The sequence below is a fragment of the Cheilinus undulatus genome, linkage group 10 (assembly GCF_018320785.1).
Source record: "Cheilinus undulatus linkage group 10, ASM1832078v1, whole genome shotgun sequence".
NCBI lineage: Eukaryota > Metazoa > Chordata > Actinopteri > Labriformes > Labridae > Cheilinus > Cheilinus undulatus.
In genome coordinates, this window is record NC_054874.1 from 33,288,296 (window position 1) to 33,304,466 (window position 16,171).

At 39.1% G+C, this 16,171-nt stretch overlaps 1 protein-coding gene across 2 annotated transcripts in view; it reads left to right on the top strand.

Annotated features, from left to right (window-relative positions):
• Nucleotides 1–497: 497 nt before the first annotated feature.
• gpc4 (glypican 4) overlaps nucleotides 498–16,171 on the top strand; it is a 46,005-nt gene continuing 30,331 nt past the window's right edge. Inside the window, exons 1-2 of one of the 2 annotated variants that reach the window (XM_041797533.1) lie at nucleotides 498–733; nucleotides 911–1,276. In XM_041797533.1, coding sequence (XP_041653467.1) covers nucleotides 1,120–1,276 — 157 coding nt within the window. In that variant the 5' untranslated portion in view covers nucleotides 498–733; nucleotides 911–1,119. Of the gene's footprint in view, nucleotides 1,277–16,171 lie in introns of both variants that reach the window. The other variant, XM_041797532.1, reaches the window with a different exon arrangement.

Genomic DNA, 16,171 nt, shown 5'->3' on the forward strand with positions numbered 1-16,171 from the left:
TTAGCATTTCCCAATATGTACCATGAAAATACGTCACTGATGTGGTTTACAAAAAAGGATTAACAGTTTATGGTGTTAAGGAGGTTTTGGAGTGGTCCAACTGCAAAGACAGAGACCTAAAGCATCACTTTATTTTTATTAGCAACCAGAAAGAAGCCTGTTTTTTGAATCTCGTCTGTTATTTCTATAATAACAGTACACAAAAGAAAAAGACCCCTGAAGCTCAGTAGTTTTGTAGTTTGGTGAAAAAAAAAGCCTGTCTTTTCCTGGTGTCATATAAACTGGTAATGAGTCCTAGTTATGCCACAGTGCAGCTCCACCCGTAATTCCAGTCCTGATTTTCAACCAGGGTTCCAGGAGTGGCTGTAGGCATTGCTTGGAAAGAGAGAGAAGGAAAACGAGAGTTGTTTTGAAGTCCCTGCTCCATGCTCCACTCCTGGTGTTCTTGTTTTCCCCGTCTTTGTCCCCGGAACTTGCAATCACTCCTAGGTGTCCACTAGGGTTTTCTGGTCGCATCTGGATCCCAATACAACTAGCTTACAGTTTAATGTCCTGTCGTTGAGAAAACACGGCTAACCTAAGTTTGGAGAGAAAGCAAGACTAGAAAGAAAGAAGAAAACGCGTATTCGGCAACCCCTTACCTCATACTTCTGGCTTACTCTTTGGTTTAAGTTACATGTTCGTCGAAGAGGTGAAGCAGTGACTTTGTGTGGTTCTGAGATTCTTGCTCGGGGTAGGAAAAAGTTTTTCTTCGGTTTTTAAACTGCTTTATGATCCTTCTCATCGTGTTCGACTTAATCGGGACCCTAATATTTAGGTTGAATTTATTAAACCAGAGTATATGCTCGACGTTAAAGAGTTGTTTTTTTTCCATGACCATTTTCGCTGCATTTTTTTTTCCTTGGACTAGACTCTGATGTGGACTCTGAGCCGCTGTGAATGAAGTTTCTGTTGAGCTGAAGAAATCAGCGCGTCTCCATGAGGAAACTCGGCGTGGGAGTCACTGAAACTTTGTCCTAATTATTGACTCATAAACACCTGAGCGAGTCTCGTCTCTCTTTTTTTACTTCGTGCTGATTAATTTTTTTATTTTTATTTTTTTACTTTAACTGACTCAAAATGAAGACGCTATTGGTGCTGTATTTAGCTTGCACTCTGGTTGTTTTGTCTGTGTCGGGGACTGCGGAGCAAAAGTTGAAAAACTGCAACGATGTTCGTGTCGCTTACAGCTCCAAAGGCTTTAACGTTAACGATGTTCCAAACAAAGGAGTCAATGGTGAGTTTTTAAATGTTGACTTTAAATCACGTTTGTTTCCCCTCTCTTCTCTTCATTTGTTTTACCTTAAACACAATAAGCCTCTGGTATCACAAGCGAAGGCCGGGGACGACACAAGGGTCCTGAAAAAGGTCTCTCGGTGGACCGAAGCTAATAGCCTAGTATAAGAAATGTATGAAGTTAGCAACCTAAACACAGCACAGGGCTGTGGCATGGTCAGTTGGACGGGAACTTCTACGTTAGTTATCCGAATGTTTGGCTCTGTAATACAGCAAAGATAGCCAGCCATCTGTGTCAAAAGTCATTTCTGAAAGTTTTCCCTTATGGTATTTAGAAGGTAACACTCTCCTCAAACTTAATTAGACTAAATGTTAAAGCTTTTAGCATGAAAAAAAAAAATGTATAAAAGGCCTTCAACTCACAGTGAAACAGGTAATTACCAAATGAAGAATATGTGCCTCTGACAAAGTTCAGCTATAGGAGGACAGGATCATCATCATACTACCTCGAGGCTAATTCATGTGTTAAAAGTTACAGTGGGCCTACATTTAGTTGGAGGAAAGTAGCAATAAAACGTTGGGTTGATTTTTTAATTCCAACGTGTTACTGGCAATACTCCATAACTGCTCGAGGTAAATAAAGTCCTCATAGGAAATTGTTGTAGGTAATTCATAACAATAAAGAGGTATAATAAACACACACTGGTTCCCCGACTGAAAGAGGCCAGGCCTGTGTTTATATCCAGGCTTCCTTCACATAGACTCCTATGGCTGTGAACTGCAGGCAGCCCACAGTGGTTTAGTACACTGCTGTCATTGCGAGTAAGTCTAAAGGATGTCTTTTTTTTTTTTTTTTTTTAACTTTCTGGAACAGTCTGATTTGCTTGATGTGACACATGCTATGTTAGCACATGTTGCCTTTACACCATTGCTGGAACAGTTGCATTGTACTAATGAAGCCTGTTTTGTAGCAAATAAGAACAGAGGTGAGCAGGCAAATCAATTAAGCTAATGATTAGTTAAACACAAGCAATGGAAACATACAAAGGAGGATTTACAGTGGAGGCTTGTGGGAAAGGAGGAGGGGGTTGGGATTTGAAATTCCACTGTGCCTTGCATACTTTAACCCCCCCCCCCCCTTCAATTTAGTTTTTATGGTGGTTAGAATAAATATGAACACATATATTAAGACCCCTAAATCCACTCAGCTTTAGTATCCAGTTTTCATTTATTTATTTATTTTTTGTCATGGTACTGTTCTGGTATATTACAGAAGTAGGTTCTTCCTAAGATGTTCATTGGCATGTTGTATGTCTGTGTGCTAAATTTTCATGTGATTTCCAAATGCAACTTTATCTTAGTAGACTGAATCATTAGCTTTGCTTTTTTTCTCATCATGAGACTGCAAGTCTTAAGTTAGATAGCCAGAAAGTTAAATTTTGGCTGTGTGTTCAAGGTAGTTCTTGGTCTGACATGGGTGGTCAGTTTGTCAGTGTCCTGTTTTTATTTAACTGATATTCCTTTGTAATGTTCTTGTTGCTCTTATGAACTCTAGAATGTCTATTTCTGTCAAAGCTATAGTCACTTGATTTTGATTTGGATGGACTTTTGCTGTCATAAAGATAGAACATCTGTTCTGACATACCTTTTAGTCCTTTGGTTTCTGTTTATGTATTCATGATACTTAGCTAGACCCTGTTAACATTTTACATTAACATCCATGGTGGATAATCTGAGGCTAAATTGACTGCACATGAATACATGTATTTAACATTGCGATAACGGTAGGTCTCATACAGCTCTACAATCAGAACTCAGTTGCCTGCCCTGTATACACATACGGCTCTCAGGCTTAATGTGGGTTATTAACATTTGTGGAGTCATTTCAATCTAACTATCACCCTGCAAGGTTCACTAACTAAACAGTGTATTTGGATGCATGTTTATGACAAAATAGGAGAGAAAAGCAGTTGAAGGCACCATTAGCTTATTAGCCAATGGCTAGGCGCTCCTGCATGCAGTGTGCACTGAATTCACATGCAGTACAAATGAATGGGGACAAATTAGCCACAAGCTAAGAGGCTATCAGTGTCATTTTAACAGCATTTCTCTCTTGTTTTGTGGCAAACATGCTTTGAAAAGAAATTTGGATATACGTTTTGCAAATGAACTTTTTGGGGCACTGGGGCTCAGTTTAAGATGACAAATGGCAGATGAGGCTGTATAGATGTAGGCAAAACATGCTTTTTGCTTCTGGGGGACTACAGAAGATTAGATCATATGTGCCAGTACCGTTATAATGCCTATGATACCATGCATCTCTTAGTGATTCCTGGTATTTTTGCAAACATTGAGCAGGGTTCTCCTCAATGAACAGCTCTCTTTTTTTTTAAGAGACTGGGTTGGTTCATAGAAAGCAGCCAGGTCTACTGGCATTAGAGTAGACAGTCAGATAGAAAAGCCCTGAACTCTTAAATACTTGATATTGCTGGGAAGGACTTGCTCCAGTTATGTCTTACAGTTCAGTCATGTGTGTCAGAACTCTTTCTGCAATTTGAAATGGGCCAGACTCATACAACATAATGTCTTTTTTAACAATGCAATAGTCAAAACGAATAGGATGTTTCAAAAGTGTTGGACCAGTTATTAACTGAATATATTTCACCGTACAAGTGTTTTTGATCAGAAAATATAAAAATAGCCTAATTATGACCCTTGTGTTCAAGAAGGACTTATTTCACAAATGATTCAGTGCCTTTGTTATGTCTGAGAGGGAGGTTTTTTTAGTTTAACCCTTTTTTGATCTAGGTATCATAGTTAAAGACAGGTGAAATGTGTGTCCTATATTAGAGACACAGGGTTCTGAACCTGCCTTATATCTCTTGACTTGATATTGTCATCAGCCACATGGTGGTAAGATTGTTTGTTACCATTCACATCACAGAAAGACTCATCTGAAGCCAAACGTGAGATTCAGTAAAGATGTTTTAATACAAACCCTGTTTGTTTCACATAGACGGCATAAATTCATGCAGGGGAAGAACAGGCTCAGTGGGCAGATTCCATGTTGATCCCATGGTATCAATCTTTTACTGCTCACGTGGAAGCATTTCAGGATCTCATATCCTCTTCCATGTCTGCTTGAGGATGATTTGTTTCGGGCCTGTGGTTGATAACCACACTTTAACTGGAAAATAAACAATCTTATTAATGACAGCAGCTAAATAATTTCAGTCATCTAATTTTCATATCAGAGTTGGATTTACATTGTAAATCCTTCTGCTAACAGTAGGGAGTGAATATTTTTCTTAATAGTTGCAAGGGGCAACATGATACATGTCGAGTGATGCCTGCTGTGTACTATTGCAGTATCGTCATGGACAAGTATTTCAAACCTAGGCAATAAACAGAGGCAGATCAGTATAAGCCTTATCAGAGGCTTCTGCAAGGGTGGACAAATGCAGTGCTTCCCTTTTTGCAACACACTCAAGATAAATCTGTTTTAGTGTACTTTGGTTGGCTTGATGTCATGCTTCAGGTATGAGACAATAGAAAAGATCAAAGAAATGGGGGTGCCCCCCCCTCCCTTTTAGCTCAAGGAGCATCCCCTGCTCATCATCAGTTCAGTGCATTATTGCTGAAACCCAAAGCTTGCATGACCTCAGCTCATTGGCCTCTGGGTGAGCTTGAGACGATCCGCAGTCTCACACCATGAGAGCTCCTTTCCTTTAAACCAGGCTGCATGCCCTGCATCATTATGGTTTGGAAGATAACAGGTTGTGTTATTGCAATGACAATCAGTAGATAAGATAAGAGCAGGGAACTGGGGCACTTATGGTGGGAAAGAGCTTTTATAGCTCAAAGACTCAAGAACATTTGAGTGGCAGAGGAACTCTGTCCTGGTAATTTAGAAACCTTTAATAATTAACGAATAAACTGGCACTAAAGTGTCTTACTTACCTTTCCAGGTCATTCCCATAAAACTCAAACAGACCTTTCTGCTTTATCTGAAACAATGTGCCACCCCAGCCTTAAAGAATCACTGAGGTGTAACACATGGTGAGGGAATTTCCATTCTTCGTTTTATTTTGGTAAAGAAAATTCTACACATTCACCTCTACATTTTCGGGAAAGGGCCACACCAAGTACAACGTACTTGGTACAACAGTACAACGTAGGCATTTAAACCAGTGATGACGGTGTTGCAGAAATCCATTCATGGCAAAAATTTTACTGGTGACGGTATTAATACCGGTTTACCGCCCACCTCTAGAACAGACTCATGGCCATTACAAACTGCTGATGGAAAATGAAATACTATAATTTTACTTCTCTTCACTGCCACAGGGGGTTTGAAATAAAATAACCAAAATGTGACTGAAGTGTGGACTTCCAGCTCTAATGAAAACACAACCTCCAACTTTAAGGAATTACTGCCATTGTATTCAGAGTACCTCCATTATCAGGAGCTCAAATGTATCTGGAAAAACTAATATAACTGCTAATGTAATGTAATGTAGTTTGTAATACTTTGATGGATATTCCTTTATTGTCAATGACTGGCTGAAGTCTAGAACCCAGTGACATTATCAAACTGAGTTTCCTCCTTGGAGATGTGTTGCCAGACCTTTACTGCAGCAGCCTTTGGTTGCTGCCTGTCTCTGTATCTTTCCACCTTCAGTTTGATCTTTTTATAACTAAAGGTGTCCTATCAGTTCTGCAGTATTTGGCTCAGTGTAAGCAGGGAGAGAATAGCCCTATACACTTCATCATCAATAAACACGAGTGAAACTGTTTCATTGCCAGCAACACATGCCCAGCACTGCTTCTGCTATGTTTGACAGATGATGTGGTATGCTTTGGATCATGAGTTGCTCCTTACCTTTGCCACACAATACCCATCTTTCCTTCACAAGTGTATCTATGTTTCATCAGTGTAAAGAACCTGATTCCAGAACTTGGGGGGTCTTTTACGGATGATTTTTGGTTAAGCAACTATCTGTGGTGTGGATTTGTTCAACTGTTTTAAAAATAAACTCCAAGAAAGGGAAAAATCAGTTGAAGAAGCAGAAATTTTATAGAATATATACTACTTTTAATATGCATTAAGAAGAGGAGAGATTGTGGAAACTTGTGAGATATATTTATTTATTTTCCCCGGTGTTAGAAGGTGTTAGGTTGTGGCTCTTCTCTCTGGAAGTATCCTTAGGCTGAGATAATGGGACTGTTCCTGTTGCTGTCAGCCTTCAATATATGACATCCACTCCCTGCTTGGTGAACCTTCAGGAAAATTAAGTTTAGGTATCATGAGGCTGAGGTCTTACAGACCCAGAGGGAGTCTGGCTGTGGCTTGCAGAGGCCAGATGGAGCCAGATGAGGGAAGGAGGGAGGGAAGGAGGACTGCTACACGTGCACTGCCACTGTAATCAGCTTCCTGCAATCGCAGTGTGGTGACTTTGAGATCATTGGCTCTGTTGGAGTCCTATTCTGCTATGCAATGTCTTTATAGAAAAAGATATCAGTTTGTCTGTTTATTTAGGCTGAAATTTAAAGAATGTCAACAACTGTTTAGTTGCTGATCATCTGTAATCCATCTTTCTGCATTCTTTTATTTGCTTGCCTCCTTAAAAATTGCTAAGTGCGCTGCAGATCAGTGGGGGGTGGATACTGTGTGTGGGAACAATACAGGACCCCTCTTTAAGCTGGCCAGCCCCCCACTCCGCACAACATTCCATACCAGACCAGCAAGACTGCAACAAGGAACCCTAGAGCTGGGAACACATGGCAACAAAGCACGCTAGAGGGAATTACTGAGTCACAGGAGAAAAAAGAGGGGATTTGACTGACAGGAAAGAGTTTTGTATCCAATAGAGCAGATATCTTTGAGAAATAGTCAGGCTGGAACTAGAGAACAACTATGTGTGTCTTTTTTTTTGGGGGGGGGGGGAGGGGTCCAGGGAGGTAACTGCAAGCATGCACTGTGACTCATCATTGCTCAGTCATGCAGGCATGTCCATACAGCCAGCTCTCGCAAGCATACATGTCTGACACAGTACGAGGTTTGAAAGCAGCTGAGCACATTGAGGTAGATCTGTGGTAGGGATGCACTGAGTGGAATTTTGTTGACTGATTCTGGTTTCTGATTTTACCCAGTTTTGACCTGCCAACACAGATTGTGGCTGATTCTGATTTCGGCTGATTGCAGTTTTTCCTTAAAACAAACAAACAAAAAAAATTGGATAGCAGAAAAGGTTCATTTCCTTTAATGGATTTATACAATTTATTTTCATAACAAAATGCTGATTGTTAATTAATTAAATCTTTCTTCAACAAAATGTACAAGAATGCACAACTACTTAAATTGTCCATTTTCATGCAGTAATTTATGGATGAAGTGTTTTTATATGTTAGATATGGTTGTCAACAGTTAACAAATTTTAATTGCAATTAGTTTCATAATTTCTGTTGTTAATCATGATTAAACACATTGTTTATATTAGAGGTTGCATGACTGGAGAATTTTAAAGTTGAGTTTCATGTGATAAACGTCGACTCCGACTAGTCGTCGATGAAATCATGAATGAATCTACAGGAGAAGGGAATAGTTTAAAATAAACAACAATATATATTTATTGCAAATCATAACCCATATACTCCTAACAACAGGCAGCTTACAAACATTTTTTGGTAGAAATGCAAACAAAAGGTTTATATAGTATATAATGTTGAATTTACAAAAAAAAAAAAAACCTGATGCACTGTCTAGAGTGGCACATTATATGTCTTACCTGCCATCTTCTTGGGTCCATTTTTTTCATTTTATGTTACTTTGGCCTTTATTTAACCCATCTAGAGTCAAGGCCACCTCTAAAAGGCCCAAAGTATTGCTCAGATCACTAAGACACACAGATATTTATGGTATTGAGACTGGTTCAGGAGGTCAGCCTTGTGTAGTTAAAAATGATTGGATGTTCCCTGGTATCTTGTATTTGAACTTATTTTGACCATGAGTTTGGTTTTATCAGCATTTAAGAACAAGTTAAGTTTCTGCAGACAAGACTGAAAATCAATTAAAGCAGATTAAAAACTCAAAGGTCTGCTAAATTTATTGACGACAAAAAAATTATGGTGTCACCTGCTTACAATAAAAGAAGCATTTGAAAAGTTTTCACACAGATTTTTGACATAAATAGAGAATAACATAGGTCCTAAGACTGAATCTTAAGGCACACCTTTAGGACCTCCAGAAAAGAAGAGGTGGATCCAGCCATCTGAACACATTGCAAATCAAATAGTTGGCAAACCAAGATGCTGCTTGGTTTGACATGCCAATGTGATGAAGCACATTTATCTGTAAACTGTCTACAGTGTCAAAAACTTAAAATAAATCAATATAAAGAGCTGCACATAGGGCATTGTAAATGCCTAATCTTGTTATGAGTGACTAGTCGACTTCAAGCAAAAGGAGTCATCACACACCAGTATAGACTAGTCTATGCAGCCCTATATTCCATATTAGGATTCCACTATCATGCATTCAAAACTGATTTTATGTCATTGTGGATATCTCTACTGTTTTGCACTATAACAGACTTCCTGTTTGGATACACACCTACTATTATAGGTAGAGCCACAATTTTTACACGAACTTAACCACAGAAAAAGGAAAATGTAATGGATTGAAAGAGCTATAAGGGAACGGTAAGAGGATATGCCTAAAAACACAAGGTGAAGAGGATTTTTGACTTGTCCACTGAGCTGTTTATAGATTTTTTTAAAGTGAATTGAGACATTAAGGAGCAGTGTTAGACTTATTTTACATCACTGTAGCTGCAGGGAGACGCTGACACAGCTTAACAAAAGTATGCTGAAAGGAACAATCACTTAGGGCATTTATTGCAGTTAAAAAAATACTGCACTACTTGTTGAATATTTATCTTGTATAATCTCAATTAATGCAAATAATCCTGACACCCCTAATGTAACGTAAAACTTAAAAAATATATATATTGGATTTTTTTGTCCCAAGCCATCTGGCACTCAGCACACAAGAAAAGATGAGACCAAACAAAATGAGACAAGATTATACACAATTGCATTTTGTATCTAAAAACCATAAAGACAGAGGCAAGCTTGACAAAAGAAAGGCCATATGCAAGATGTGCCAAATGGAGGTAAAATAGTCACGTCGGTACTGATGTGGGGTCATTTTTTAATTAAAACCCTAATCATTTTCAATAATGTGCCTGGTTGGAACGTGTTATTTCCAACTTTTGTTCTCTGAGACTCTCTTAATGTTGAAGCAAAATAGGTTTTGTAAGTAAAACATCCCTATATGACTCGATATCAAATCAAGACAAATTGAAACAAATCAGGACCTTGTCATACAGAATAGAATCAATTCAGGCAATCAGTGGTAATACCAAGCCCTGATTGTTTCACTAATAACTCTTTCTCATCCACTACCAAGATCATCATTACAAATATTTCATTACAAACAATTGCTGGAATCTACAGAATTTATTTTAAATCATATCGTGGTCCTTTTTTCCACATTTGAACTTTGACAGTGTTGTCATGTAATGTGTACAGATCTCATTTATTTAATGCTGTGTGTGTGTGTCTGCTCTGTCTTCAGCAGTGTGTGACAGAAAACAAATAGATTGAATGTATAGATTATATCTCCAGTTTTAGGGATGAACAGAGCACTTTACAGCGTTGTTTTACCAAGTTTACCACTGCAGTGTACAACAGGATGCTATAATACTTCTGATTGATGTCACATGCAGTCCACACCTGTGGGACTGTCAGGCATGATGAGATGAATGAGGAAAAGTCGATCAGCTTTTGAATAAAGTAACAAATATCAAAACTTAATGAGCTATCTCTGTGAAAAATTTTGTGCACATGCATGTACTCATTGAACACTATTCTTCTCACTCTGCACAGGTTTATTAATTTTACAACATGATGTTTAATTTGATGCTGCTTCATGGGCCACATTTATTTAGCTTGTACCGGTGCACCTAAGGGGGCTATGGTTATCCCTTATGCTGGTGCACCTTTTCCTACCACACTTTTTCCTTCCACTCAACTTTCTATGAATTTGCTTGGATACAGCACTCTGTGAACAACCAGCTTCTTTAGCTATGACCTTTTGTGGCTTACCCTCCTTGTGGAGGGTGCCAATGACTGTCTTCTGGACATCTGTCAAGTCTGCAGTCTCCACCATGATTGTGTAGCCTACTGACCCAGACCGAGAGACCATTTAAAGGCTCAGGAAACCTTTGCAGGTGTTTTGAGTTAATCGGGGTGTGACACCATGCCTTTCCAATATTGAACATTTTCACAATATTCTAATTTTCTGAGACACTGAATTTTGGGTTTGCATTATCTGTGAGCCATAATCATCAAGAAGTAAAGGCTTGAAATATTTCAGTCCATGTGTAATGAGTCTGTATAATATAACCTGAGGGTTTCACTTTCTGAAATGAGTGACAAAAAATATTGAACTTTTTCATGATATTCTAATTTTTGAGCTGTACCTGTATATGCCAAAAAGACAAGTATCCTCATTATTCAAAAATCAAAATGGTTTGGAGGAACTACTAGCGTTTTCTCTGATATATATTCCCATCTATTTCCTCAACTGCTCTCCATGGTTAAGCTTTTTTGGCAGGTGAACTCCTTTTTATTATAGTAAGAGCTTGGCTGTAGTTTTTTTTTTGTTCTTAAGATATTTGAGCCTCTGTGTGTCTCCTTTGTGTTGATCACCCTGGTGTTAGTGTCACTCGGCCAGCTGTGAGGAGTGTGGCCGAGAGCCACAGGCTCTGACCCCAACTGCAGGGGTGTAGCTTGAAACCCATCACAGACACAGCAAGGCCTTTATGAACCACTGGAGTAATTTAAGCATGTAGCTGCTCAAGTAAGGTTAATTGCTTTCCAATTAACTTTGTGTCTGTGATGATCGTCCAGATCATCCTCAGGGTTTGTGCAACTCACAAGGGGAACTTATGACTACAGAGAGCTGTAAGGGAGTCAAGCCAGGGACTTGCCTAGGTGTTTGGGGTGAAACCCCAGTTCTGGGTGTAGGCCAAGATGAGTTGTAATCCCTGCTAATTTCTCCCAAGGCCTACATCAATTCTTCCATTGTTGAGGGAGTCACTTTACTTAGCCAACTTTTCTAAACTGCAGTTGGTAAAATTTAGTTTCCTTATATTTATATGCGCTGCTCAGTCTTGGACTTCTTTTCACGCAAGTTCTAATGTTTGATATCAAACCACTGTTTTTTCTTCTTTGCTTTTCATAAATCCTTTTTTCTATCAAACAAAAGCAAACTGCAGATCTTTGGCTGCTTTTACATGCCTTCTGATTTAACACACATGCCATGATAAATGCAGGTGATAAAAACTAGAGCTGCATTATATTATCAGCATGATTTCAGTATCTACAGATATTAGTCTAAAAGTTGATTATAGTATCAGCAGGTATTTGCAACCAATATATTGTAAATATCAGCTGTTTGATGGAGTTGTAAGCAGGACCAACAGACTTGCAACAGCGTCTTACACTAAGCGATTTTAAGCCTTATTTAAGGTCAGATTTGCCTCCCCTGGCGATCATGGGGGCATATTATTATTTTTTATTGTAACAATTATTTGTCAGAATAATCCTTGTGTGTGGTGTCAATATGATTATTTTACTGCATCAATTCACGTGGTAGCCTCCCAGACATTGAATTGATTCTAGGTCGTAAGGCCTCTGAAGGAATACCCACAATGACCAATAAAAACAACTTTACCTTCATTGCAGCTAGGGTGTCCTCCATATTTTTTCCTTGTTTTATGATTTTTGCTGCAGCTGTAGCATATGCTAGGAAAGCCTGTCCATGGTACTGATCATCATCCATGATTGTTTTTATTCTGAAGTCACATTCAGTTACAAAAGTGCAAAAGTCTGGGAAATCCTGTGTTTGGAGAATCTTCACTGTGAAGTTGTTGACATCCCCTGGTGTGTGGTCTCCAGTGGTAAGAAAGCCGGGCTTAGGCCGGCCACACACTAGACGATTTTTTGATCTGAAACCATTTTAAAACCGTGAGAGACCACAGACTTAAAGTGGGGGTATTATGCCTTTTTTCAAAGCTTTACACCATCTCTCTGATACCCACGTAGTAGCTGTACATGGTTTACAGCTCAAAAAACTCCTCATGTTTCTCACACTGGCGTCCTGAAAACCCCTTATTTTAACCTCCATCTGAAATGCTTCGTTCTCGCTGCTGTCTCTTTAACACCCCCCTCCACGGACCTGCTTTCCTGATTGGCTGATTTTCTGGAGGCTGGCTGGCAGCAGGACTCAGTGTTTTGTGCCCGCCCCCTCCAATGTAGCTATATTGCTATGCTAGTAATTGTAAACACTGAATGAACCAGTCCGACTGAGTAAAATATGGCGAATTTTGATATACGTCCATACGCGTTAGACCCAGAGTCTGACCCTGATAGTTTGGAGAGAGAGGGGGAAGAAAACCAGCAGCAGCGAAGGATAGAGCAGGATGTATCTATTTGGTAAGTGTTTAACTACTGTGATACTAAATGGCTAAAAGGCCTTGTGGGAGCGGTCTGTACCGCTTTGCCGGCAGCATGGATGAACCAGTCAGGAGACCCTATTGCGAAGACCTCATCAGTTTGCTCCATCGAAATCTCGTCCTGGGAAGATCTCGGGAAAGATTCCCAAAGAACCGTTTTCATCAGTTTACACTCTAATTCCAAGATAACTGCCACATACGTTTATCTTGCGGTTTGAAAATTTGCATACGTGAAGTATGCACACCCAACATTTTATGTTTTAAAAATCGGAAAAGTATAATAGCCCCTCTTTAAGGACAATATCCAAAGATTTTTGATCTTTAATACTCTGAATGCACACACTAGACGACTCAGCAAGACTGTCAGATCACTGGAGACTACACCTGCCTACAACCTCGCGTGATCACGTGACTTCAGAAATAAAAACAAAACACGGATGTCTGTTGACACCGTCTTGCTGTTTCTCCACAACAGGCTGCCCTGGCATGCGTTACAGGTGCAGCAAAAATCATAAAACATGGGAAAGACTCGGGATGAAATCATGGCTGAAATTAAGGTACAGTTGTGTTTATGGTTGTGAGAGGTAAAAGTACATATGATCCAGCTGTGACGCTACCCCATCTGCTCGCTCTCATTGGTTGTTGTGGGTGCTCCGCCAGCGGCACTATGACCTAGAATTGTAAATATCAAATGTGTTTGATATTTATGATTCAGGAATTTGGAGACTATGACACGATTTGGAGCAGTAAAACAATCATGTTGACACCACACACATGAGGATTATTCAGACAAATAGTCTTTGCAACGAGGCTCCTCTCGGGATACACCCCCACAATCGTCGGGGAAGGCAAATCTTGACCTGAATCGGGCTTAAAATCCTGTTGTGTGTGGCCGGCCTTAGTCATCTAGTGTGTGTGCTCAGAGGATTTTTGAGATGAAAAATAATTTGAAATTGTCTTTATGTCTGTGGTCTCTGATGTTTCAAAAAAAAGTTTAAAACTAGGGATGCAATGATTAAAAATTTTTGGTGTCATGATTATAGTCTAAGAAATAAGCTCTGGTTCACAATTATCACGATTATTTAACATTCCTTTATGAAATTTTATGATTAGAATCACATGAACATTCTTTACAATTTTTACCTTTCTTTATTGCTTCCTTTTTAAATGGAAGTAACAGAATCTAGTGCAAATAATCCAGTGTAAAATAATGGCAATTAGTAGTAGAAGATCTGTCTCTCCTTTTGAGTTGGAGGATTTCTATCTTGAACTTAAGCAGTATAGCTGCTTTCGAAAAATAAGTATTACAGCTACTGTAGTAAAAAGAATTAAAATGAAACATGGTCAACATCACTGGTATTAAATAGAGGCTATTTATTTCACTTATTAAAAACAAGATTGACAGCCTGCAGGAACTGACCTAGGACATTAAGTCACTGCCAAAAACTCTTTACAGTGATTTAAATGCCCCTTATGTGGGGCATAACTGAAGTTTTGTTGACATTAAAATGTCATGCCTATTTTTCTATAATCCATTATTATTGTTGCTTTTGATTACTTTAAGTGTAAAAATATCAGGCAGAGCTTTTATTTTACAGTTTCATTAATTCAGTATTAATACAACATGATGGTCTTCCTTAGTGAACATGCAGCATTTTTGTTGTTTTATTATTTTGTAGTAAAATACTGAATTGTAACTGTAAAAGTAATTGTAATTGACACGTTTCTGTAGTATTCCCCAGCTTGACGTGTAAACATACCATTTAGAAAAATGCCATTCAATGAGTGTGTATTACCTTTACTTCAAAGTATTGTTGTGGATGGTGATCACGTGATCACAGAGATACTGGAACAAGTTTGAGCCTGTCGGGGTAACTTTTTACAGCAGGTTCTGCAGACGGGGGCTCCATCGTCCTGTTTATTTCCCTGGTCATCCTTGGTAGAGCCGTATTGCTCCCACACTGGATACAAACTTTAGCTGCTGTGTCCCTCTAACACAGTAAAACCATGCAGCATTAGCATTACAGCAACGAGCACATTTAGCTGACGCACCAGCTTGTGTCACATTGTTTTGATTCCGTGTGGGTTTTGCCAAAAGAAGTGTTCTGCCCCCAGTATTGGCATACGGGCAGAATTAGGCAGATTTACTTATAAGTCAATCCATCTTTGGCAAGTTCTCATTAAGCTATCATACTGAAAAGACTTTTGAGTCCCTTTAAAATTAGTGCTTTTCTCCCTTCCACCGATGTTGGTGTCCAGTTGCATAAGGTGCAACAGGCACACCATAATTTTGTTGCTCTTTTGTAGCTTTGAACTCCAAGAAACCTGATCATGTACCTGACCTCATTCTGCCTGGGGGGCTTCACTGGGCCATGTCCTGCCTTAACATCTGGTGGGCTTGAGCTGCTTTTGGGTGTCTTTTATGAACATTGTCAGGAAGCTCCCTGTCCTTGAGAGGGTTTTGCTGGCTTTTACTGACAACAGTGTAAATAATTGTGTGAATTGTCTTCTAAAAGCAGTGTTGATTTTGTCGACTGAACCCACAACTTAACATTTTAGTTGGCTTCCCTTTTTTAAGAGAAAGACAGAGACCAAGACTAGCTAAAAACGGATCAGTGTCACAATCCTCACTTCTCTAGTAGGCTTGTGTAATGCACAGATCAAAGTTACAACAAAGGCTAACCAGTTTAGATGTTATTTGCACTTCTTATACCAACAACTTCCAACTACAAGCAACTTATTCCCAGCTCATGCTTTGAGGGTTGGCTGGTATTGACTATGATTCCAAACAAAAGTGAAACTTAACCAAACAGTTAAACATTTAACTTGTCAGATTGCAAAGACAGATGAAATTTCTAGTAATGTGTTTAAAGGGACAAAACACTTTGGCACAGTTTTTCAGTGCATAAATTCTTTCTTAAAGTGTTAGTAGATGTAAGCAATGAGTTTCACTACAGATAGCTGCAGCTACAGCAGAGCAACAGACTTAAAACTTCCACTGATCACAAACCAGCTACACTATTCCAGCTGCCATCAAGGAGATACATTGAAAGTCTGCTAAAGTGCATGACTTTTTCAGAGACTTTGTTAGAAGCCATGGACAACAAAGGAGCCACAGTTTTGGCTGTTTTGCACATACGGGGCAGAGGGTGGGTGATGGTATCAAAATGGTACACAGTGGATCAGAGTTTAAAAACAGTTTCACTGGATGTGTATTTATCTATTCAGAATTGTTTTACAAAGTTAGAGAAGGGTGATGCTGCATAGAAATGGCTCCCAGTCTCATCCTCACAATGAGCTTTGTAGGTCATTAA